The 22,548-nt window shown below is 53.8% G+C and overlaps 7 protein-coding genes across 7 annotated transcripts; 1 reads left to right on the top strand and 6 right to left on the bottom strand.

Annotated features, from left to right (window-relative positions):
* Positions 1-777: 777 nt before the first annotated feature.
* PHACADRAFT_248414 (uncharacterized protein) lies at positions 778-2,978 on the bottom strand. The gene is made up of 6 exons (XM_007391011.1): positions 2,294-2,978; positions 2,180-2,234; positions 2,010-2,104; positions 1,840-1,945; positions 1,488-1,789; positions 778-1,431 (listed from the first exon to the last, which is right to left on the bottom strand). The coding sequence occupies exons 1-6, from the start codon at positions 2,915-2,917 to the stop codon at positions 865-867; spliced, it is 1,749 nt and encodes a 582-aa protein (XP_007391073.1). The 5' UTR covers positions 2,918-2,978; the 3' UTR covers positions 778-864.
* Positions 2,979-3,499: 521 nt separating this feature from the next.
* Positions 3,500-3,960, bottom strand: PHACADRAFT_83680 (uncharacterized protein; the record flags this gene model as incomplete). Its single annotated transcript, XM_007391010.1, has 3 exons — positions 3,500-3,626; positions 3,701-3,792; positions 3,847-3,960. 3 exons carry the CDS (start codon positions 3,958-3,960, stop codon positions 3,500-3,502), a joined length of 333 nt encoding a protein of 110 aa, XP_007391072.1.
* A 4,055-nt stretch (positions 3,961-8,015) lies between these two features.
* Positions 8,016-10,568, bottom strand: PHACADRAFT_248411 (uncharacterized protein). Its single transcript, XM_007391009.1, has 6 exons — positions 10,521-10,568; positions 9,842-10,466; positions 9,654-9,789; positions 9,227-9,604; positions 8,997-9,170; positions 8,016-8,946 (listed from the first exon to the last, which is right to left on the bottom strand). The coding sequence occupies exons 2-6, from the start codon at positions 10,303-10,305 to the stop codon at positions 8,479-8,481; spliced, it is 1,620 nt and encodes a 539-aa protein (XP_007391071.1). The 5' UTR covers positions 10,306-10,466; positions 10,521-10,568; the 3' UTR covers positions 8,016-8,478.
* Positions 10,569-10,819: 251 nt separating this feature from the next.
* PHACADRAFT_135523 (uncharacterized protein) lies at positions 10,820-14,287 on the bottom strand. The gene is made up of 18 exons (XM_007391008.1): positions 13,774-14,287; positions 13,509-13,712; positions 13,366-13,455; positions 13,260-13,312; positions 13,086-13,207; positions 12,914-13,034; positions 12,832-12,850; positions 12,481-12,782; positions 12,379-12,431; positions 12,192-12,323; positions 12,002-12,136; positions 11,919-11,944; positions 11,602-11,853; positions 11,497-11,531; positions 11,352-11,435; positions 11,177-11,283; positions 11,108-11,116; positions 10,820-11,051 (listed from the first exon to the last, which is right to left on the bottom strand). The coding sequence occupies exons 1-18, from the start codon at positions 13,947-13,949 to the stop codon at positions 10,914-10,916; spliced, it is 2,058 nt and encodes a 685-aa protein (XP_007391070.1). The 5' UTR covers positions 13,950-14,287; the 3' UTR covers positions 10,820-10,913.
* A 72-nt stretch (positions 14,288-14,359) lies between these two features.
* PHACADRAFT_82901 (uncharacterized protein) lies at positions 14,360-16,160 on the bottom strand (the record flags this gene model as incomplete). Its single annotated transcript, XM_007391007.1, has 9 exons — positions 14,360-14,491; positions 14,551-14,946; positions 15,001-15,237; positions 15,290-15,400; positions 15,450-15,514; positions 15,580-15,657; positions 15,709-15,804; positions 15,867-15,952; positions 16,003-16,160. 9 exons carry the CDS (start codon positions 16,158-16,160, stop codon positions 14,360-14,362), a joined length of 1,359 nt encoding a protein of 452 aa, XP_007391069.1.
* Positions 16,161-16,507: 347 nt separating this feature from the next.
* PHACADRAFT_248407 (uncharacterized protein) lies at positions 16,508-18,994 on the bottom strand. The gene is made up of 3 exons (XM_007391006.1): positions 18,697-18,994; positions 17,291-18,629; positions 16,508-17,234 (listed from the first exon to the last, which is right to left on the bottom strand). Exons 1-2 carry the CDS (start codon positions 18,951-18,953, stop codon positions 17,873-17,875), a joined length of 1,014 nt encoding a protein of 337 aa, XP_007391068.1. The 5' UTR covers positions 18,954-18,994; the 3' UTR covers positions 16,508-17,234; positions 17,291-17,872.
* A 305-nt stretch (positions 18,995-19,299) lies between these two features.
* PHACADRAFT_112469 (uncharacterized protein) lies at positions 19,300-21,022 on the top strand. The gene is made up of 6 exons (XM_007391005.1): positions 19,300-19,525; positions 19,590-19,724; positions 19,781-19,842; positions 19,896-19,982; positions 20,040-20,122; positions 20,175-21,022. The coding sequence occupies exons 1-6, from the start codon at positions 19,343-19,345 to the stop codon at positions 20,294-20,296; spliced, it is 672 nt and encodes a 223-aa protein (XP_007391067.1). The 5' UTR covers positions 19,300-19,342; the 3' UTR covers positions 20,297-21,022.
* The last annotated feature ends 1,526 nt before the right edge of the window (positions 21,023-22,548 follow it).

Here is a 22,548-nt window from a genome sequence, read left to right as displayed (position 1 = left end):
GCGCACACGTTCATCGCTCGCTGCGCTCTCAGCCGGCCTCTCCCTCGCCTCCATGAAACGTGTGCATGCGGGCCCTAGGGTTGACTGATTTGCGTTGTCTTCCGTCTCGCGTAATTGTGCAGAAACATCGCCAGATAACCCCTTCCTCCCAGCGAGAGCCATGTGCAACGCAGCGCGCAGTACGCGGATCGCCCGCTGCATCTTCCGGTTCCCGCTCACGGCGCAAGATTAGCAAATTCTCGATGGGCCCCGTTCTTAGCCCGGGCCACCCAATGCGAGCGACCCGCCCGAGCTTCGCCGTCGCCAGGCAAACCTCTCCGAAAGCTGAAACGCGAAATCAACATCGTCTCATGACAGTCCCCAGGGTTTCGCGCACAACATTGATCTCGCGCAAAGGCGCAGATCAATATTATCGTAAGGTTCGAGCCTAGTCACACGCTCGCCTCGCGAACGGACCTTCTGAGCGAGAAATGTCACTCAGCAAACCCCCCTTGGCACTGTGCGAGGTACAGCCCCAGGGCCAGACAGCCACTGCCGAAACGGACTCGCGCTGGTTTCGCAAACCCACGGCATTCCAGTTTCTCGGTCATCAGCCGCTTGACATTTACAACAGGTACTTGGGAGAAACCCAGGGTAGTCACGTCCCAAGAGATCACCCTGACAAACCCAAGCACCCCGTGCATGCGTTCCATTTTCTCTCATCACGGCGAGCAGCTAGCTTTGGCTCAGTTGCCGATCGTTTTTCCATCCCCACGAACAGCCTCAACAGGTTCAAAACATCTGCTGGAGATATCTTCTTCGCTCACGTCAAGTGGCAGAATATTACAGAGATACTCAAAATAGCATAACCCTCCCCTTGACCCGTCAATGGCTTGAGTGTAATGCATCCTCCACCTTGCGCAACATTCCCAGAACCCTTTCTTCATTTAGCCGGCGACCAATCAGCTGCAGGCTCACCGCTGCGTTGTGATACGTCTGAGGGGCCCACTGAGCCCGAATGAACTCCTCTGTAGGATTGCGGGAATCGCTAGGCAACACGATGTCCGCCGAGACGTCGCGTGCCCGGTATTCATCGGCGTCGAGCCGCCCCACGGGGAACACAGCGGCCGAGTAGTCCATTAGGTTCCAATACGACGTGTAACCCCACCAGCGAGTGGTGTCGTGTGGAGGCGCGAGCGTCGGCGCTACCGGGCTGAGCACGGCGTCGACGGGTCGTCCGGTCCTGGTGCGGGCCTCGGTTGAGTTCCAATGCTGGAGGATCTTCGCTCGGAAGGCCTCCCGTGCCAAGTTCAAGCGGAAGATCTCTGCGACGGAGAACGGCGCGCCGTCGTTGGGTACCTGGCTCATCATCCACTCAATCTGTGGCACCGGTGGGTCGTGCGCAAGGGTTTCACGGTATTCTGCGCCACCGTCAAGGAAGTAGAGCTTGAGCTGTCGCAGTGACCCGTTCAGGGATAGAAAACTGACGGATGAGAGCTGCGACGTACAATAAGGTCCCAGGCCTCCTGATGCCCAACGGGTTCCCAAGTTATCACCTCATGTCCGGCTGCGAGTAAGGCATCTTTTGCTCGCTTTAGAGCGTCAAGAATGGGCGGATGCGGCGCGACGACGCCATCGTCCCATAGTATCGCGATGCACAGTTGATTGGGGATATCCACGCCGTCGACGACATCCTGTCTCCACGGCATCTCGATAAGCGGCGGCTCGAGCAGCCACGGCCGATATTGCAGCATGACCCGGCAGAACAGGGCGAGATCCCGCGCAGACGTTGCGATAGGTCCGAGAGCACCTTTAAAACTCAATCAATGACCACGCCCGGCTGCATCGGTGTCGGCATACCAGTGATAGCATCCATCCCATCGTGAGAGCCCAACAAGCCGGCATGTGGCATGCGGGCGACAGAGCCCTTGAGACCGTACAGGCCCATGTGGGCTGCAGGGATGCGCTGCGAAACGGTCACGTCAGGGCGGGCTACACGGAGCAAGGGAGCATAGCCCATGCCAACGTACGATTGATCCTCCAATATCTGTGCCAATACCCAAGGGGCTGCCGTGCACGGATATGAGCGCACCCTCGCCTCCGCTGCTTCCACCAGGAGTTAGTTCTACAAAGGGGGTCGGGCATCAGTGACATTAAATTGAATATTGGCAGGCGAAAAATTGCCATGACCAAAACTTACTGCGGTTAAAGGGGTTAAGCGTTCTTCCATAAATATTATTGTTTGTCTCTAAAGCCTATCACGGGGTGTGTAAGTCCGGTTTCTGCGCACGCCAACATAAGAGCAAGCACCGACCAACAACGTTTGTGGGTTCGCAGTCTTGACGTAGAGCACAGCACCCGCTTTACGCAAGATTGCAACCGCGACTGCGTCTCTGTCGGACACGGTCCTGTACGCCCATTCTGCGTAGCCCGAGGCAGTGTCGCGACCCTTGACGAGGATGTGGTCCTTGATGGACACTGGCAGACCATGCAGGGGCCCGACGGGCTTGCCCGTTTCCTGCATGTGCCGGTCGAGCTCTGTGGCGCGTTCGAGCGCCTCTCCGAAGAAGACCTCGGTCAAGCAGTTCGTCAAGCCCTGCGCGATGGTCGCGACGTGGCAGAATGCCCGTGTAACCTCCACCGCAGTGTATCGGCGCTCGCGAAGGGCCTCCACTAAGGACGTCGCGTCGTGATGGACGATCTCACGCTCGCGGGGCGTAAGCCCAGATACGGGCAGGGACGAGACATCAAGGGCAGAGTCGGGCACTTGCTTCTTTAGGTGCCAGTCCGGCCACCGTGCCAAGATAGCCTCGCGATCCGTGATCTTGCGTGTTGATATCGTTTCCCAGGCTGCCGAATGCTGTGTCGTTCTGCCCAAGACTGGGGCAGACATGACAGGAACATCAATGTGCCCAGGGAAGTCGCCGTCTGGAGGCATCGAGGGATGGGCGAGAACCTGTAATGGCGGTCGGGGCAGGTAGGTTGACCTACAGCGCGATGCAAAGAGAAAGGCTTTAAGTACCTGAATCAGGACGGAGTTTCGAGCTGATACCATTTTTTCCTCCCTCGTGTATCAAGCAAGCCCGCGATGCGATAGAGCGCCCTCGGGAAAATGGGCTGTCAATGGGAGAGTCTTCGTTCCGACGAGCAGCGGCTCCGTGGCCTGCATGATATCTAGCCACGCAAGTTGGTCTAAGGAAGACGCTGCGGCAGAAGCAGGAGTGAGTAGCGCGCTCCTGCTGGTCAGAGTTGAGCCAGACCATCACACTTGCAGGGCGGAAGGTGATCATGCGCATCGCTCAGCGCTCACAGATTGTGCGACGAATAGCATCTACAACACGGTAGATGGGCGATGTGTATAATGTTTGAGGGAGTACATGCAGTCTGCGAGATCACGATATGTTCATATTGGCGCCCCATTCGCACCATCATGGGACCACGGCAAACGAGGGAAGGCCCTGCTGGATCTCTCCTTCTACGAGCCGAGCTCCCTAAGAAATGAATCACAGCCGGGAGTACCTTAGTCAACAACAGACGATATGACCCCCAGTCGGATGGAGACACTCACGTCCTTGACTCTAATGATAGTCGGAATCGATCCGACCTTCCAGGGCTCTGCTCTGAACGGGTTGGATGGAGTCTTCCATCTGTGTGTGCGGTGCCGATAAGGCGGTTGAGTGGGCGGAGGGTTGCGAGCACCGGTCGGCAGAACGTAACGTACTGTGCGCGCTGCCCCACCCAGACGATCAACACCGACGGTGCCTCCGCGGACTCAAACGTCTTGGACACGATCTCCTCTACGTCCACGCAGTCCTAAAAGCGGTGAGTATGGATCCCCGCCTGGCACGGAGAGGCGTAAGGCTATACCGGGCACCACAGCTTGCCGTGTTCATCGCGGGAGGAATAGAACAGGATGAAGTCCTCCGTGACGCCTTCCAGGACGTCAGGTGTCGCTGGGTCGACCGTGTAGTGGATGGGCATTGCGAGGTGGTGGAAGGTACAAGGGAAAGAGGGGATGTGACTAAGGCCAGTCGCGGATTATGCATTATGAGCCATGCTCCCAAAAAAAGGCATCTCACCCGCGACCGCCCTCTCAAGATCCTTTCTTGAACGACGTCCATACCTGGCCTCGCAGAGCGCAAAAGCATACGAAAACCTGATTCCATCATTCTAGCATTATTTCGCATCATCCGCAAGAGTGTCTCCGTGGCCCGCCGCTCTAGATTGGCTTTAGGCGTGAAGACGATATCACGGGCAGTCAAATTATTGCGGTGCAGAGCAGTCAATCTCATATGCATATGTCTATGTTTTAAGCGATGAACGGTTCAACGACCCTAACTTTGATTGAGGCGACGTATATCAGCCCCTTACAAGTATTGTACACTTGCTTCAAACCTGGTCAATTTACTCGGACATACAGTATAGGCCTTTAAGCACACTGTGTTCGTCGGCCACATGTCGAGCTTTCATCAAGCCCTTCTTCAAGGCCGCTTAGGCCCCTCACCGATGGTACTCGCCGCATGCAGCATCGACGATCAGCTGGGAGATTCACCCAAAGTGAGCTGCTAACGTACGCCCGGCTCTGCAGGTGGCATATCGCACATGATGGACTGAATAAGGTATCTCCGCCGGTATTGCCCTTCTTACTGCGACCGTTGTCGTCGGAGGTCTGGTATTCCCTTGAGCTCGTATCATCTCGCAGAGTTGGGCGAAACGGCTCTTTCCGCATCAGCCGCGTGTCCACGGTCAGAGGTCGATTTTTGTTCGCAGCTCGCGCACAAGAGATGGGTGTTATGGTGTCTTGAAGGCACCCATGGGATGTGTGGGCTCTGGCTGGATTTTCTATGGCTTTGCAGGAGCGACTGAATTGCTAGGAGGGCGGCGTGTAGTTCCGTCCAAGGTCCTCCTTCACATAAACAGCGGCTTGGAGAAACGGCCTATGATAAATATAACATAGAGACAGAGAAACTACAAACCAAAGGGTGTTCAGGCGTAGTTACTGAACGTTTCTAAACCAGTCTAAAGAGATTTGAAGCACGCGTACAAAGCCTTTCGGAGAATAAATATTTTGATGGTACTCGCTTCAATTTCCAAGCTCCGCACACCTACGCATTGCGGAAAATATTGCAGTGTGTAATCGGTACATAGATAGCTCCCGTTATCAAGTCCAAACTTCTACGTAACGCTGCCTCGGATTGGGTTATTCCAACCAAAAGAAATGCCTACAGCCCTGTGCTAGCCGCTGAAAGGCTTGGCCTTGCTGAACACTCAGCCGAAAATGTCATGAACACCAGGGTCGTCGACTATTTCATGATAAGTTTCTACGAATGCAGATGGCTGCTGGGAGATAAACCAATTAGTTGAGCACGTCTCGAGGAAGTCACCCTTGGATCAAACAAGGATTCATCAGCAGGGATATATGAGGTTGACATCGGGTTGGTAGGCTGTACCGCGAGCGTCTTCTTTGACCTTGTGAGTTGCTCTCTTTGAGTCATACAGTATTCCCAGAGCTTTGCCCACAGTATTGTTCATGCATACCAGTCCGAGGTTCAACAGGACCTTCACAGATCCAGGCCCGCAGCCTTCCGAGCACCCTTCACGCCCGTCCTTTAGCATCTCTCAAAGATATGACGTTGATTGCCTCAACGAATCCAGGGATGATTACAGGACGGCACAGAAACGCTGAGAATCCTTGGCTATTACTTCATAAGATGTATGGATGACTCACTGGCCCCAGCCTGTGATAGATTCCTCTGCGTTTTCACTAAGTACTATGACAGGTCTTCCTTCCGCCCGCAAAAGTCACGATCCTCGACTAAGATCCACGCGAGGGCTACGGCGGCCCCTGTCTAGTGCTGCCACATCTTTTCCGAGTCAATAACACAAGGAACCTATGGTGATAATTATGCAAAGCAACGGAAGGTGGGTCGCGTTTGATGTCATAGTTGACACACGTCAGAGAGGGCACGCGGGGAACATTTTCAGTGTCTCGAGAGCATTTGACTTCAGCGGCCTCGTCTCAATATTCCTCGCCGCTGTCGTATGCACCATCTTCCCAACCTTCAAAATCGTGTGGGATGAATCGCATGCGGGTTTCGACGCACTAGCGTTTCCGCATGAACCAGCGGACGCCCCACAAACGGTATGTGTGACAATGTACAATCTGGGTGCATTATTGGTACTCATTGACGACTTGCACAGTTCATACCTGGTCTTCGTGATGAAAGTTCTGTCATGTACGTTTCTACACCGTCTTGTCCGTCCCAAAGCCGAGCCAAATTCGAAGGGCCAGTCATTCCCTCCCCCGGACCCACCTCCACTCGCTATCTTTATAGCATGTGCGCAAGCAGTGCACATGCCCAGAGCCAATAACTAGTTCTACTGGGTCGGGTAAGATCTCAGGACATCAAAATTCCTGCCAAGGATGAGCCGTCCGCTGGTATCCCAGCCCAAGCCGCTGAGCGCGCTTTTCTTGTGTCCACGAAGGCTTGAATGACGTTCCCTTAAGGCGTTTGGAGTCCAGTTATTATCGCCCCGGTTCGCCTTCTGCAAAGCACGTAAAAGACGATTGGAATGAACGCGAGCGTTTTTACTGCTAGGTCGTTGGTGGCCGGGAGTCTTCTAAATAGTGCTGCACCCAATTTTACACTGTAGTATATCCGACCTTCACTATCTTTGCTTCCGGTCCGTTATACCTGCTCTCGCGCCCTTATTTCAGCTACACAGTCTTCGTCATTTCATCAGGGACTGCACGAAGGCTACGACCTGACAGGCCCAGCGACCCGACACATGATCATTCTTCCCATTGTGTAAGGTCTATACCTGGTATCGCACTACACGAAAGGTGCGTAGCCCTGATTTCGTCATGCCATCACATTCTGACACGCCTACCATCGTTCGCGGGAGAGTATTCGCCGTGATCGCGACACGCAGCACACGGATTGACTTTGCGCTAAAGGCGACATCGAGGCACATTGTAAGATCGTCCCGGCCGGCAAAGCAAGGGTCAGTTATACATGACAGGGTGGCTCCTAGAGATTGATTAAAGCAGTGCTCAACAACCCCTTGCAAGCACTGTCTACATGCTGATTACAATTAAGTCCGCCCTGCACTCGAATCTCACACGCACCCTAGCTGCGCTGTCAAGAGACATGCCTTGTTCGGAACCGCACAGGCACCCCGCCGAGGATGCCTAACCCACACGGTGCCGAGGATCAGTCCGAAGAATATGTCAAGCGGGTTCCAAAATATATTTAGTATATGGTATATGCACACGCCTCGGCTTCCGTGCCGGAATGTGCACATCATATGGTCTAACACTCACTCACGATTAATCTTCGGAGGCGATTACAGCCGCCATTTCTTGGACCCTCACCTCCACGTTCGGGATGCTCACGTACCGGTTTCCGAGGGAGCGTGGAGACTCAATGTACTCAACGTGGATAACGCGCGCCGAGATAGCTGGTTTTCCGGAAGCACAAGTGACCAGGATTGGCAGCGGCTCAGGCGGGTCTGCATCGTACACAGCTGTAACAGCAAATGCCAACGTTGCTATGAAGGCACCCCAGATAACAGGAATAAACTGTACACATTCCAAGGAGCTGATGTGGGTGCCCGGAGATCAATTGTAAAACCCCGATACGCCACATTCAGGGTAACAAGTCGTTGGGAAGTTCGCAAGCCGTGCCGTACATGCACCGAGACGAACACGAGGGCCTGGAAACGGTGCCACTTGTGCAAGCAGACGCCCGTCGACAACAACGACCTCAGCAGTGGCGGGCACATATATGCCTTCTGTGGAGAATGTGTCTTCTTAAAATTGTTGGGGGCGGGGGAATTCTGATTACAATGCAATTAAATCCCCATGCGTGATTTATTTGCCAACTTGGAAGACAAAACCATCCTCGCCGAAAAACAATCTTTTTGTCCGAGCTGACTCCATTGGCAAGGTTTTGCGGGTGTGCTCGCCCTCCCAAGCGATGCGACGCTTGCTCTGTAATGTACGACCTATTTTATTTTGATTGGTGCCCGATGTACCAGGTACCCTGCACTGCTACCTGTCTACACATGCTCATATGCCTTTGCAATATTGCCAGCACGGACAAGCGAAGTCCCCTGGATTTCGTACTAGGAATAGCCGCACGATGGAGCTTACGGAAGTTAAAGGGTCTCAGCTCCCGTTGGTCGCTACCTTATCTCGACCTGTTTGCATGCGAAAGGCGATGTTAGAAGGAGGACGTTCGCATCGAAAGAATGTGAGTGCACGGTCAACCCAGATGTCACTTTTCCGCGAATGCAAACAAGTACACTACCACTCATTACCGAGCACTAGACGCACACAGACGATCACGATAGCCTAATCTACGAAAAAAGCGAAAATTGACAAGGTGCGCGGCACAAACGGTGAACTGTCCGAGGTCAAAGAGTCCAGCTGATATGCGACAGATAGGAAAGCGGGCATGAGCTCAACCAGAGAAGTGAGAAAGGTCCATGAATGGCTTATGACTGGTAGCCACTGTACGAAGTGCCGTAGCTCGGGCTATTTGTGGCCGCCGAGTATGCTGCCGATGAGGACGACGACGCGCCATAGCCATACGAGCTCACCGCAGTCGCATCAGCGGTCTGCGTCTCCATCATCATTGACGATGAGCTGCTGTACGATGGCGGAGAGTAGCCACCGCAACCTGACGAGCCGCAGCCTGCGACGGCGGTCGCATCCGCGGTTTGGGTCGCCATCGACGCATAGGTGTTATACGTGTTGCCGTTGCCGGACTGCAGCGACCAGGTGCTCTTGCACTGACTCAGGCACGTCGCAAGTGCAGTCTCGAGAACGGTCGCAGTCGCGGTCTGCGTCTGAGTCTGCGTCGCAGTTTCAGTTGCAGTCGCGGTCGAGACGTAGGTCTGCGTCTGCGTGAACGTCATGTCCTCGGTCATGGTCGCCGTCATGGTTTGCTCGACAGTCATGGTCTACGGAGTTCATCAGCGGCGTCGACAGAGAAGAGATTCGTAGGACTCACGTCATCGATGACCTGTGTGCTCACGTACACCGAAGTGTAAGTTGTCGGCTGCACGACAGTGCTGACCTGTGTGACGGTCATGAAGTCCGTCATCAGGTCGGTAACGGTCGCCGTCTGGAGGACAGTCATCTGATCGGTGACTGTGGCAGTCTGCGTCATCTCGACGGTCTCAGTCTGTGCAGACGTATTGTGAATATCCACGCAACCGAACAAACAACAACGGCACTCACGTTGTCGATGACTTGGGTGCTAACCCAAACAGACGTGTAGGTCGTGGGCTGGATAATGGTGCTGACCTGGGTCTGGGTCACGAAGTCTGTCATCGTGACCGACTGCGTCTGCGTCGCGGTGTCGGTCTCAGTCGCAGTTTGGGTGTAGATGTTGACCATCGTGCTCGTCTCGGTCGCAGTGAGTGTGTACTCGACAGTCTGCGTCTGATCGACGATATCGGTGGAAACCCAGACGCGGGTGGTTGGGACGAGCACAGTCGAGGTCATGATCTCCGTTTGCGTTTGAGTCTGGGTCTGTGTCTGCGTCGCAGTGAAAGACTCAATATCAGTCATGAGCTGGGTCACTGTTGCAGTCATCGTGACTGTCGCTGTCATGGTCTACAAAACGAGTTAAAATGAAGAAAAATTGCACTCTTAATTCACTCACGTCGGTCATGGTCTGGGTGACGGTCATGGTATCTTGCACGGTGCTTGTCACTGCACTGGTCACAGTAACTGTTTCCGTCGCGGCCGCCGCGTCCGCACACGCATTGCCGTAGCCGTAGCCGTAACCACCACCGCCGCTACGGAAATAGCGTGAGGAATTATCAATTCGCTCTTCTGGGCGGGACGCACCTGTTGTTGATGATAATGGTCTCATAACAGCCTTGTGTCTGCCACCACGACATTGCCTGGCACGAACCGTCCGACATTTTCTGGTAGCCGTACCCGCAGGCCAGACTTTGGTAGCCGCCAGCCATGAAGGACGAATAGGGCATCATCGAGTAGATGTCGTAGGAGGAGGACGAGTACGTTGGCGGGGGAGTGATCGCGGATGCGTCGGCCGTTACCACAGAGCTCGCAGATTGGGTATATGCGGCCTGGGTGTATGCGGCCTGGGTATATGCGGCCTGGGACGACGCCGCGTATCCACCAGAGGACGCTGCGGCATTGTACCCAGTAGAGATGGACGTCGCCGCGGCCGACGTTACGGGCGCTGCGCTGCCATAGACCGCAGAGTACGGAACGGCAGACACACCGTTGACTACTTGCGCAGTAGCCACGCTGACAAGGGAAAGACCAAGGAGAATTGCGTTCATGTTGATTAGATTAGCTGTCGAGGACGGTCCTGGTGCGTCTGAACAAGCAAGGAAGATGTAGCTTATCGAACGAAAGTAAGCGGTCTACGCTCGGCGGGCACTGTCTAGCAGCTGGAAGGGACTGTGGGTGCGGTGAACCTGACGGGAATCGTCAAAGCACTCTGTGTACACTCTGTCAGCGTTCCGGAAGACATTTCCGCGAAGCAGACACATACCGCGAAGAAAAGAAACAACGAGGAAAAACCGAAAGAAAGCGAAAGAGAGAGGGTGGGGACGAGGCAAGCTCGAGACCGGTTGCGAGCTTATGAAGGGCCCCGCATCACGAGATCTTTTCGAGGTCGCGTTGATCGAATCTGCGAGGCGACTGATCATGTCTCCCTAGAAACTGGCGTGCCGTTAGTCGCTCGGTCATTGATTGGACCGCCCTTCCGCCTCATCCGTGATTGGTCGAGCATCTCTACCCCTTGTTCCTCCCGCGGGCGCGGTCTAGGCCGTGAAACGTTCGCATGCTCGCCGTGCGTGTGGAAACCGTATATTCTACCGCACAACCAGTCCGAATAATTACACCGTCCAAAGTCATATAAGCATGAAATGAAGCGTCTCTACGACTATGCACTGCGGGGACCGAAGTTACCATGAACGTCCAATAGAATCCGAAGGGCATTTCGGGCACGTATCCTCGCCATATCTTCTGGTTGCGATGTGAATGCCGTTTCCACAGCCTTGGGTTCGTCTTTGAATGGATACTACAGCCACACACATCATTACCCTGTGATAACGAGACATTTCCGCTAACACTTACTGGCACGAACTGTTGCAACCATCTATTTAGAGACATCATCTCCCGGGTATAATGATGTGAGAGACCCACCTTGTGCAGGTATTCGTACGCCACCAAGGTGAAGCCGAATTGCGGACTGCTACGGATAATCCGGGCAGGGCCGCCCTTGAAGAGCGCTTTGAAGCCTTCTTCCCGGTCTGACGGCGAGCGCCCGCATCGAGGTACGTCAATCAAAGTCCAATTGGCTGCCTAGCAACCAACTCACATATCTTCGAGAACGCATCAATCATGCCCTTGTAATTCGTCTGCCCAGTCTTGGCTTCCGTCTGCAGGCGGGTCTTGACGACATCTACACGCGGACAGCCTCAAGGTCAATAATTGACAGTGATTGACAAGCCCATGATACTCACCCGCAGGCGTCGTGAGGTAGGCTGCTGGCATGCCGCTATATAAGTATTAGTAACAGCTATACGAGACACTATCCATCGCCGATGGATGGGAACTGTCTGACTTACGCAATCGCAGCAGATGCCAAGGTCTCAAAAAAGGATAGCTGCTTCCCGTTATAACCCTCGTGGAACATATCCTTTTTGAGGTGGGCGTATGTCGGGAAGTAGATAGCCGAGAATGGGATGTCGCGAAGCAGGCACGCCGACGCACCCTTGTAAAGACCGACTAGACCAAGTTGACGAACGATGTGGACCGCGCCCTTCGACACAGCACCCTCGAGCTTCGCAGCCTCGCCTTGCATCTGAAGACGAATCTTCCTGTAGAACCAACGCAGTATTGGCGATCAGCGGTACGAAGTTGAGGTAAGGATTATCGGTCTTACACAATTTCCAAGGGGTTCGTGAAAATCTACAAAAGAAAAAATTACTTCCCAGCACCAAGCACTGTAAAAAAAGTGCAACGTACAACTTGGCATCCACCAGCACCACCTCCAGCAACGAGCTCCCACCCTAGCTTGATTCTACCTGTCTCTGGGTCCATTGCCCTCTTGCGAACAAAGTCATTGACAGTCAGCTTGATGGCCTTCTCCGGTGCGACACCCTGAACAGAACTGTATCAGCCTATATGACAGTAGTGTTTTTGAGGCTGTACCAACAATCAGCTGGGGGCCAAGGCCACGATAGAAACCAAGAAAGCCCTCGTTGTGGAACACTTTCCTAACGCAATCAAGGCTGTTCTTGTAAAGCAGTTGACCAACGACGGTGCTACGTTGGTTCTGCATCCGGGTCTGTAACATTTCTAGCATCAGCGGCGCGTCAGCAACTAGGCCAGTAGCATCATACCTTGACAAGATCGATAGGATATACTATCGTCGCACCGATCGCGCCAGCAATACCTAGGGCACCATCAGTCAGGCTCTTAGCAATGTTCATATAAGAACTTACCTCCCAACCCGAAGTTGTACGCCGACTGCGCGATTTCGTGAATGATGGACATCGCAGTTAACGAGCCGGTGACCGCCTTCTCTCCAACTTCAGTCGGGGCGTTCCATCGCGGGTCAAGGAGCTGTGCGAAGTCAATGAGTGCAAGACGTTGCTGGGAACTGCCCCGTCCTGCAAAGTGGAAGATGATGGAGGCCTCCATAGGTGTGAAGAGAGCATAGCGGGTGCTGGCCGCGCAGTGGTTGAGGAAGTCGGACTGGTCAATCCGGCCATCTTTTGACTTCGCAGTTGCTTCACGAATGATACTGGCAGCCCGTCAAGCGACGATATTATATGTCATGGCGCGAAACTTACCGTTCGACCATGTCCATTTCTATGTGGAGCAAGAAAAATCATTCGTTCATTGTCAAGAATATATTCAGCGTGGTCTGCCCACCTCTTACGACGTTGTGGAAAGCGTTTACTTCTGAATATGTGATGCGGCCACCTGGGGTAAGGGTGCAAAGAGTGGGTAACCTCTGGATAACCGCATCAGAGAGTTTGTGGCCTGCAATTTCCTGGCGCTCATTCAGCCGCGTTAGCAGAACCTAGTAGAAGGTGCCACATACCATAATGATACGCTTGAACTGGTCGGGCCGAATGAAGCCATCCTGGTCTTGATCGAGATACTTGAAAGCCTGGCGGAGACGCTCGCCCTGCAAGCCCTTCATCATCTGGGTAAATTCGCTATCTATGGCCAGCTATTAGATGCAAGGTAACGACGACGATCCACGCATGCGCACATCCGAGTACATGAGTGCCGTTCTTCTTGCCGAGGTAGAGCTTCACCCAGTCACTTAGTGCGATATCTCAGCAGCAGCGCGTGGCAAGACCAGTAAAAACGCGTACCAGTCGAAGTCGAAGGGAATCGACTCGGCCGCAATTGTTGCCTTGAACACGTTTTTGAACTCGTCATACGTGATGGTACCCGAGTTGTCCCTTCATGAGCGAATTTAGCCAGAGAACGTTGGAATGGCAAGATGAGGGCGCACACGTCAAAGTATTCGAAGGCAATCCAATAGTCAGCATCGGGCCGCTTCAGGATGGTCTCGAAGATGACGAAGTCATCCCAGGAGACGAGACCCCGCTTGGTGCTGTCTGCGACACGGAAAAGGGTCGCATACTGTGTACGTCCCGTTTTGGTCAAATCCGACTTCGGCGCGATCGCGTTCACGAACTGCTCAACGTTGAGGAATCTGAAGAGAGGACCAGGTTCACATTTCTCGGATCTTATGCATGCAGTTAAGACGGACGCACTTTTCGCTCTCAATCACGGTCTGCGCATTCGTGTCAAAAGTCTTTCTCCACCTCTTGAGTTCGTTCTGGGGTACAGACATCGCGGTCTTGACGGTCTGCACGGCAGTCACTGCCTTCGAGGCGATAGATGTCTGTGGAGGGGTATCGCAATGGATGGTAGACATTAGCGGAGCCATTTTTGGCGGCGAGGTTGTTGAACGGGCTATGCGCTGTCTCTAGTGGACTGGTCGCCTGGTATAGGTGGTATAGAGCCTCCAGCCGCGTCTAGGAATCTAAGCTCTAGGATTAGGGAAGGATAGGACGTAGTCTAGCACAGAATCTGCTGTGCGTCTTGGGGGGTCGAGGCGAAGGAGAGACAAGAAGAGATGAGCGGGGAGCTTGAGCGTTGGCGGCGTTGCTTTGCGTTCTGCCTTTCGCGCGGGGTTAGAGCTGACTAAGCATGATTTGACCGCACTTCATATAAACTAACAGCCACGAGACTCGGGTGCAAGCATCCTACGAATAATCGCGCAGCGTATTGGGAGGTAGATAGTATGAAGATATTAGCAGAAGACCCAGTATAAACACCCAATACAATCTCTAAAGACTACGCTTCGAAGGCCACTTCTCGTGGGAGCCGGAAGCTGATGCAGTACATCTCCTTACTGGGAGCCACGGACCGTACATGATAGTAAGAAACCTCATCGCCCAGAGAATGTCCAAGTTCATGTTCGACACGCTAGTAAAGAATAGGCGAAGATGAGACTCCGTTGATGAGACAACAAGCAAAGCACATACTTGGCGTATATCCGCAGCTGCCTTCTCCGGTTCCAGCTCGCGCGTAAAGCAGTAGCAGTGGACCATCGGCATCTCTGCGTAAAGCCCGCTTAAATCCCGTCCGCCTACATTTACCGGCGACAATAGTCCACGGAATGCACCGAGGAACAGGATAGCGGTATCCGGCAGGTTCATCACGAATTGCGTCACGCGAGTTCGCGTAGGTGCCGAAGGCGAAGATGAGCCGCGGCTTTGACCACAGCTCTGACTGTGTTTTGTTTGCTGCAGCGCCTTTCTTTTCTGCGTTTTGCTCATGGGAGGTGCCGCCGGGGGCATAGGACAATCTAAGGCGCGAGTAATAATGGCTCTTATAAAGTCTTTACCATCTTCGCAAGACGGGCGAACCAGCTCGTCGACCTGTGTATAAGTAGAGGTCAGACAGCGCGCCGCACAGCCAATGCATGCGCTCACATTGTTCTTCGTGACATTAAGCTTCAAATATTTAAAGCTCTCCGGGTTCAAATCGTTTGCGAAGACTCCACAGCCTTTCCTGCCGGCAGGAATAGCGAAGGGACCAACACCAGCGAACACATCCGCTATGATATCCTCAGGCTTGAACAGTTCGATAATGCGACCATGTTCTGAATGCAGCCGCGAGTTCCAATAGACTTTTGTGAAGTCGAAGAGGAATGTGCATTCCGTTTCATGCTGCGAGGGTTCATAGGGAGCGATATCAAGGAGAACACACAGGCGCACGTACATGTTCGACAATGTAGTCAGGCTCGCCAGCAATTAGCTCCATGTCGAATACACGGAATTTGTTTTGGATCACATCAAGTTTATTGACGACAGTTTTTATTCCTCTGACTTTCTAGAAGTATTCGTGAGCATCCAGCCAAGCAGCAGGACGCACTGCGTACGTCGAGGATAATCTGACCAATGGTATGCTTGTAGGGCAAGTATTGATCGCGGAGGTTCAGATGTGCTATGGGTAATCGTGAGATGTCTGCCGTGCGGACACAGAAGAACCTTGGTGCCCGCAGAGCGTACCTATATGACCAACAGCCGCGAACCCAGACGGTGCTTCTTCTACGAGCTCTTCAGGTAGAACTGAAGAGATAATATCATCTGCGGGATCGCATGAGCTGTGAATCAGGGATATCAAATCATCGGACTGACTCGCCGTCCAGTAATCATACGTGAGCTCGAGCTTATGGACCACCAGAGAAAGCTTCTCTTCGTCAAGGAAGTCCTTCGCTTGCCGAGGCAGGTCATCTGTCGCAGTGTGTGTTTGGTATGTGAACGCCTGGCAGCGTCACAGTAACGTGAAGACATACCTTCCTGCTGCACTCTGAGCAGAACGAGTCGGTCGCCATCCGGCGCGCGTGCTGCACTCGGGACGCGAGGCAAGTCAAGGATACAACTGATGATCCTGGTCAAACAAGCATTGAAGGTATGTGCGTAGCCCCATACCTTTGAAGAGGAGCAGCCCTTAGTATGCTGCCTGTCCTTTGTGGCGCCACCTTTGCGGCAAGGACCTCGATGGTCTTGCGGAACGCGTCCTTGTCTAGCCTCTCCACCATGCCCCGGTTTATTGGAGGCAATGCATCCAGGGTATTACTGGGTTTCATAGTAAGTGCGGTACGGATCTGAAAGAGCGAAGGTCTGGCAGGAGGTCGAAACAGAGATTTTTTGCAGACCTTCTGCGGCAAGGTCATGGAGAGAGCAGAGGTACCAACAAATTGATACGCGCCAAGTTGCCTCCCGGCTGCCACCTTCGCTACTTACCTTGCCATACTTCTTGGCCTCCACCACCCAGCGACATTTTCATTGCTTGAACTTGCCAAGCTGCTTAGATGTGCCAGACTGACTCTAATGAAAACTCTGGCCACCCAACTGCATCTTCTGCACTTCCAGCACCAGCTGACGTCCTTGCTCACATCGTCGATGTCCACTGCCACCCGACCGACTCGGTCATCTCAGACGATGTTATGCGCTCTCTACCCATCCGTATCTGTGCCATGGCGACACGCGGGAACGACCAAGCTCTCGTGGTATCTCTCGCGCGGGCCCACCCGAACAAAGTGATCCCTTGCTTCGGTCTGTAGCCCTCCTCTGTGTCTGGGCAGCACATCGACGATTTTTGGCACGTCTGTCGCTCACGCCAGGCTCTGCAGGCTACCATCCTTGGTTTACGCACTGGATCGCTGTCCGCCCGTATGAGTCGCGGGAGGCACACTACCGCTCCTTGTTCCTTCCCGAACCCGCGCCGAAAGCGCAGAGCGTCGAAGCTTTCGAAAAACTCCTCTCCTCTCTGCCTGACCCAACGCTACTCTCCGATGTAATTGCAGAGCTCGAAGCGAATCTGGCTGTGTTTCCCGACGCCATGCTCGGCGAAGTCGGGCTCGACCGCGCGTGCCGCATACCGTACGCCCCGCCGTCCCCTCCACCTTATGTCCTAAACGACAACAGGCGCGACCTGTCGCCGTTCACCATCCCACTGGAGCACCAGCTTGCCGTACTCGAAGCGCAATTTAACTTGGCTGTGAAGCTGAAGCGGAATGTTAGCTTTCACAGTGTGAAGAGCCAACAGGCAACGGCGGAGCTTCTGGATAGGTTAAAAGCGAGGCATGGCGAGGCATGGTATAAAATCAGCGTTGATATGCACAGCTGTGGATTGAGTACACAGACATGGAAGGACATTGAGGTAAGCTAGCTATCTTGCACCGCAGTGTCACTGCCTGTTGACATGCGGCTTTCAAGAGGAAACACAATAACGTTTTCCTTTCTCTCTCCACTGTCATTAACTCGCGATCGCCGAATCACAGAGAACTCATCCGCGAGTGCTCTCCGAAGCGACTCATGGCTGAGTCAGATTACAACAATGCGGCTCACCTGACCTCTCAAACCTGGGATATGGTCCAGACCATTTCAGAAGTCAAGGGCTGGCCCATCGAGGATCGCTGGGAAGATGACCTTCCTGAGGAAAGGTGGGGCGTAGTCCGTCACCTTGAGCGTAACTTCCATCTTTTTCAGCGTGGGGCTCATCCGCCGATACGAAAGAAGGACCGTCGCAAGCTTCTCCTAGAAGACTGGGAGACTGATGACGGGTCAGGCCCTCATAGGGTGTAGATAAGAAATTCCAGGGCCAAGTACTATACACTGTTTTACATATATGCGCAGTGCTGTCCACTTGTACAGAAGAAGGCGACACAGCAAACATCGCCACAAGTAAATTTACAGAATGCTCCAAGAAATCGGCGACGGAAGTGATGCATAAAAACATGATAAGTAAGCCGAAGAAGCGCGGACGGGGTATATGTCAGTCCAGAGACATAAAAAATTATGCAAGGTTGAAAAAAGCAGGAAGGCTCCGCCATAGCTCGCGTCGCTTCTTTTCTGCTAGTTGCGAGATCTCCGATGTGCAGGTCTCGCATGGCAGGTCGTTGTTCGTGAATAACTCGTTCAGCGACATGCAATCGTGGAGGATCTCGAGCGGGTCGTCCATCGACACCGGCGCGTTCTCCTGCATGTACTTCCAGCAGTCGCTTCGTGCACGCGAGCACCCTTGCGAGTTGCGGGGACACCGTATCCCGAAGATGTCGGTGCCGATGGCGCGTGTGTACGCTGCGAGAAGCTTCTGTCCGTGCACGAGACGCATGAGGTCCCGCTTGTCGAGCAGCTTCCAGCGCGCAGTGCGCGCGCCAAAGCGGAGGTGCTTCCCCTCAGTGGTGAGGTTGGTGCGGTAGCCGTCCCAATCCGCATCTGTGCTTATCAGCGAGAGCTGGTAGAATGCAGCCGGGAGGATGCTCGGGATGTTGAAGTCCGACGCGATGCGAATCGTCGAAGCGGGTTCGGGAAGGCGATCGTCGAGATACAGGCCATCGACCTTGCCGTTGGTGCGGAGGTAGTGCTCGGAGCGGGCTATGATCGTCTCCTGTCGTCGCGCGTCCCACTGGGCGAGCGTTTGGGGCCAGTCGGCTTCGATGTTCTCGACTACGCGAGAGCGCAGCGCTTCGCATTCGTACTTGATCGCAAGCTTGAGCGTCCCGTGCACGAGCACGGGAGTGTTGGGACAAAATCGTTTATAAGCTGTCCCGCTTCGTTCGCGCGTGCAAACCGGGCTTAGACACTGATCATGAGATAGAAGGAGGAAGAGGGGCGTACAGAGGGTCATACAACACTCCAAGAAGGCTTCCCAGTTCTTCTGCGCTGTCCGGCATCTCAACGTGGAGGACGCCGTCGTAACATTCGTCGTCGGCTGGTGGTATTTGGAACATCTCCTCGAGGACGGGGGAGTAGCGACAGAGGATAGAACGATGTACGCGGAAGTACCGTCGCTGACCGTCTGCAGCCACAGCAGAGAGCACGACATTACCGTCCTCGAAGTAGAGTGTGGGGTGGTGCTGTGCGGGGAAGACCATGTCTGTGGATACCATCTGGTGCCACGTCGCTGTGCTATACTCTGGTCCACATCATGAGTGTACTCGTCGCCTCGTATGACCCAGTGCTCGCGTACCAAGGAGCGTGATGGATATTCGAGTCGCTTAAGCTCTCGACGTTATCCTCGTCTGTCTGGGTAAGAAGGCGACAAAGTGGGTGCAATAGGGGAGATCGCGGGGAGTAGGAGTAAGGTTAGCATGGAGGATGAGACTGTATAAATAAGCCGCGACTGCAGAAGTGTCGACTTCCACGATCTGAATCTGGTCCGAAGCCAACGCCGTCACTTCGGCGTTACCCGACGTACCAGCAGGATTCAGATGGTTGGCTGCGCTCACCTTTCCTTATTGATGCTCTGCCACCACGGCTAATCATGTCAGAGTACGATTCACTCCATCGACAGTGCAGGACGCTGGAGTCCCTGTTTGATACGAAGCTCACTTCCTACGCCCGGCTTGCATCGACTATCACGCGGAGCCAAGACGACGTGGAGGCCGGCGGTTCAGCAGAGCGATGGAAGGACCTTGAGATAGAGGTTGAGGAGCTCTTACAAAAGGTGCGGTGATATCACTACCGTTACGCCCTGTTGATGCCCTAACCCATTATCTGCACGGGCATAGCTCGGTGAGCTGAATGACAAGCTCGGTGCTTTGTCAAACGATCCCGATGGTCCACCGTCCCAGTCTATGCTCCGCGCAATACAGCGCCACAGAGAAGTGTATCAAGACTATTCCAAAGAGTTCAGGAGGACCAAGGTACGTGAGGCAAACTGCTCCTGGAGACCGAACCGCTTACTGCGTTCTTACCGAAGGCAAATGTCCAACATGCCTTGGATCAAGCCAACCTTCTTAGCGGCGTACGCAATGACATAGAGTGTGCCTTGCAACTTTCGCTTGTTCACCCCTCACTAAATCTGGGCGTTGCAGTGCATACAAGTCTTCTGCTGCAGACTCGCTCCTGGCTGAGCGAGATCACATTGACAGTTCTCATCGGATGACGGACGACATGCTTGCGTACGTCCCCTCTACGATACTCAGCACTGACCGTCATTGGTAACGATGTTACACTAGACAAGCGTATGAAACGAGGGCTGACTTTGCTCGACAGCGGTCGACGCTATCAGGAATTCAGACTCGCATGACTGGTGTGCTAAGTAAGCATGTACCGTCGATTCCTTCCGAAGCTGCTTTTTAACTGTGGCGCAGACATGATACCCGGGATCAACAATTTGCTTTCCATGATCAAGACTCGTCGACGAAGGGACGCTATCATTATTGGATGCATCATCGGACTGTGCACTGTATTGCTGTTGTCATATGTGTTTTGATCAAGATATGCTATTACTATTTGCTACTGGTACAGGATACAGGACATGTAACTACACTTTGAAAGCTTTCAAACTTGATGCATTATGAGTACAAGAGCACGTCAAATAATCGTACACATCATCTTCGTCAAACCGCTCATCATTACACCCCAAAGTTCTTGCTGACCGGCTGAGAGATCTTCATGCCACCGGCCTTATTTCCGGTGGACATGCGACGTGATGGCATGTTTCCCTCGCCGCGCTTGTGCTGCGCCTCCTTTAGCCTGCGCTCATGCTCGGATAGACCACGGTGCTTCTCGCGCTGCGGCTGCTCTTCCTCGTGTTGGTGGTGTTCGTGTGCCACCTGTTCACCGGGTGCAGCAGGTCGGGGGTAGTCATCCGGCCCTGTGTCGTTCTGGGCAGTGTCTGAAGCGGGCTTCTGCTCGCTATAGGGGGTTGCATGAGAGGGCGAGATGGTAGCTGTTGTTGCTAGGTGCTCACATGTGCGCAGCGTGCGGTCTCTGACGGTTCGTCATAGACATGCGTCGACCGCCGACCTTCTCTGTTATTCAACGCGCGCTTCAGCAGCTTAGTTTATATGAGGAGACGTATGAAACGTACGCGCAGGAGGGTGGGGCGGGACGTGCTCAGGCAAGGGCGTCGACTTTGTTCGTTCGAGGGGAGCAGACATCGTGGGTGATGTGGTCGCGAGAGCCGTACTACGCGCATTTATGTGGAGGCACCCGTGGGGCCTGGTCACGCTTGGCCAGAGGTCAGCGGGTCGGCCTCGATTGAATCCAGAAGTTGGCATTGGGGCGCGTTGCCAAATGAGGCAGGTATAGTATTACACTGCTGCGCAGCTCGAGTACACGGGCGGACGTAGAAGTTACAGTTTTCATTCTTCTTTCTGCCGGGCAATGCTTTCTGCCCGTACGTCCTCTGCTATCTGTACTATGTAGTGATGTGTACGAGGCATCACGAGGAACCCAGCGACAATGACAACAGGGAGCAGCAGTCCCAGCACTGGTAAGACCGAAGCAGGAAGAACACCCAGGTACAATGGCTCCACACGGAGCGTAAACGGGACCTCTAAGGGACTCGAGTGCACAGAGGATAGTGCACGTACGCCCGTGTCTACCACCCGAATACGAGCGTAATGCCGTCGCGTCCTGCGACCGCCAGCAACATTCGTTTTGGTAGTGTTCTGTGCAACTGTTTGATGCCATTCCGACGAAGGCGGACCATCCAAATGAGGCGGTGCTTCGATGTGAAAGTCTGCAGGGTACTGCAAATGTCATTCCACGATGCATATAACGATTGCAAGACGATGCATCTCTTACGTTCGCCGGCCAGGAGACGCGCAGAGTGAATTTGGTGAAGTCTCGCCAAAGCGGATGGTCGAAATCCAGCACTATCCAGACTTCGTGGGGACAGTCGGGCACCGGAGCATTATGGTTTGTATCCGGCGTCTCCGGGCCAAATATCCGAGTGCGACAGACATGCTTCGAAGGCGTGCCCAGCGGTGCTGATGTCAAGATAAATTTTCGTTCAGGGAAGTATGGAGACAGCGCCTCCCTATTAGCAATGGGCAGTGGTTAGTGTCCTAGGCACTGCATATCAGCAACCATGAGAACGTACCACGGTGGGAGCAGTTCATGTGCACTGAGTTCGGTTTCCACAGCTTCGATATTTATAATTTCTGTATTAGCTTTAGCACAGCCCCAAATACATGCCAGAATGAGAAGATAAAGCCGTGTCAAGATGAAGTACATCGCGGATGACGACCGCGTCCGCGAACAAGTTGCTCCGATTGGGCGTCTGCGCTGAGCACGCTTTCCCACACTTCATTTCCGCTTTCGCAAATCCCGCGTCAAAGATTCCTGAGAGTCCATTCCGTCTTCCGTCTCTTACCCTCACTCAATCTCGCACCTACACCATGACGGTCTCCATAACCTTGCCTCTCGACGAGTCAGACACGCTCTGCACGCAAGACCAGATGCTGGTGAAGCCCACGGTGCTTCCACCGACGCCTCCTTCGTCTCATTCTTCCCGTTCGTCGTCTCCTTCGCCGATCGTGGAGAACAACACCACTGGCGAGCAGGCCTGTTCAGCCAAAAAGAAAAAGAAAAAGAAGAGCAAGAAGTCCGCGAAGGCGAAAGAGGCCGCGGCAAAGGGCAGAGAAGCGGACGAAGTCGAAGACCGTCCACCTGTGCTTTGTATCAGCCGCAATAAGCATTGGCGATATATCAGCTCCTACCACGTACGTGTGGTAT

Source organism: Phanerochaete carnosa (genome assembly GCF_000300595.1).
Source record: "Phanerochaete carnosa HHB-10118-sp unplaced genomic scaffold PHACAscaffold_1, whole genome shotgun sequence".
Classification (NCBI taxonomy): Eukaryota; Fungi; Basidiomycota; class Agaricomycetes; order Polyporales; family Phanerochaetaceae; genus Phanerochaete; species Phanerochaete carnosa.
Note: the sequence above shows the minus strand (reverse complement) of the source record. Positions and strands in the feature narration are given on the sequence as shown.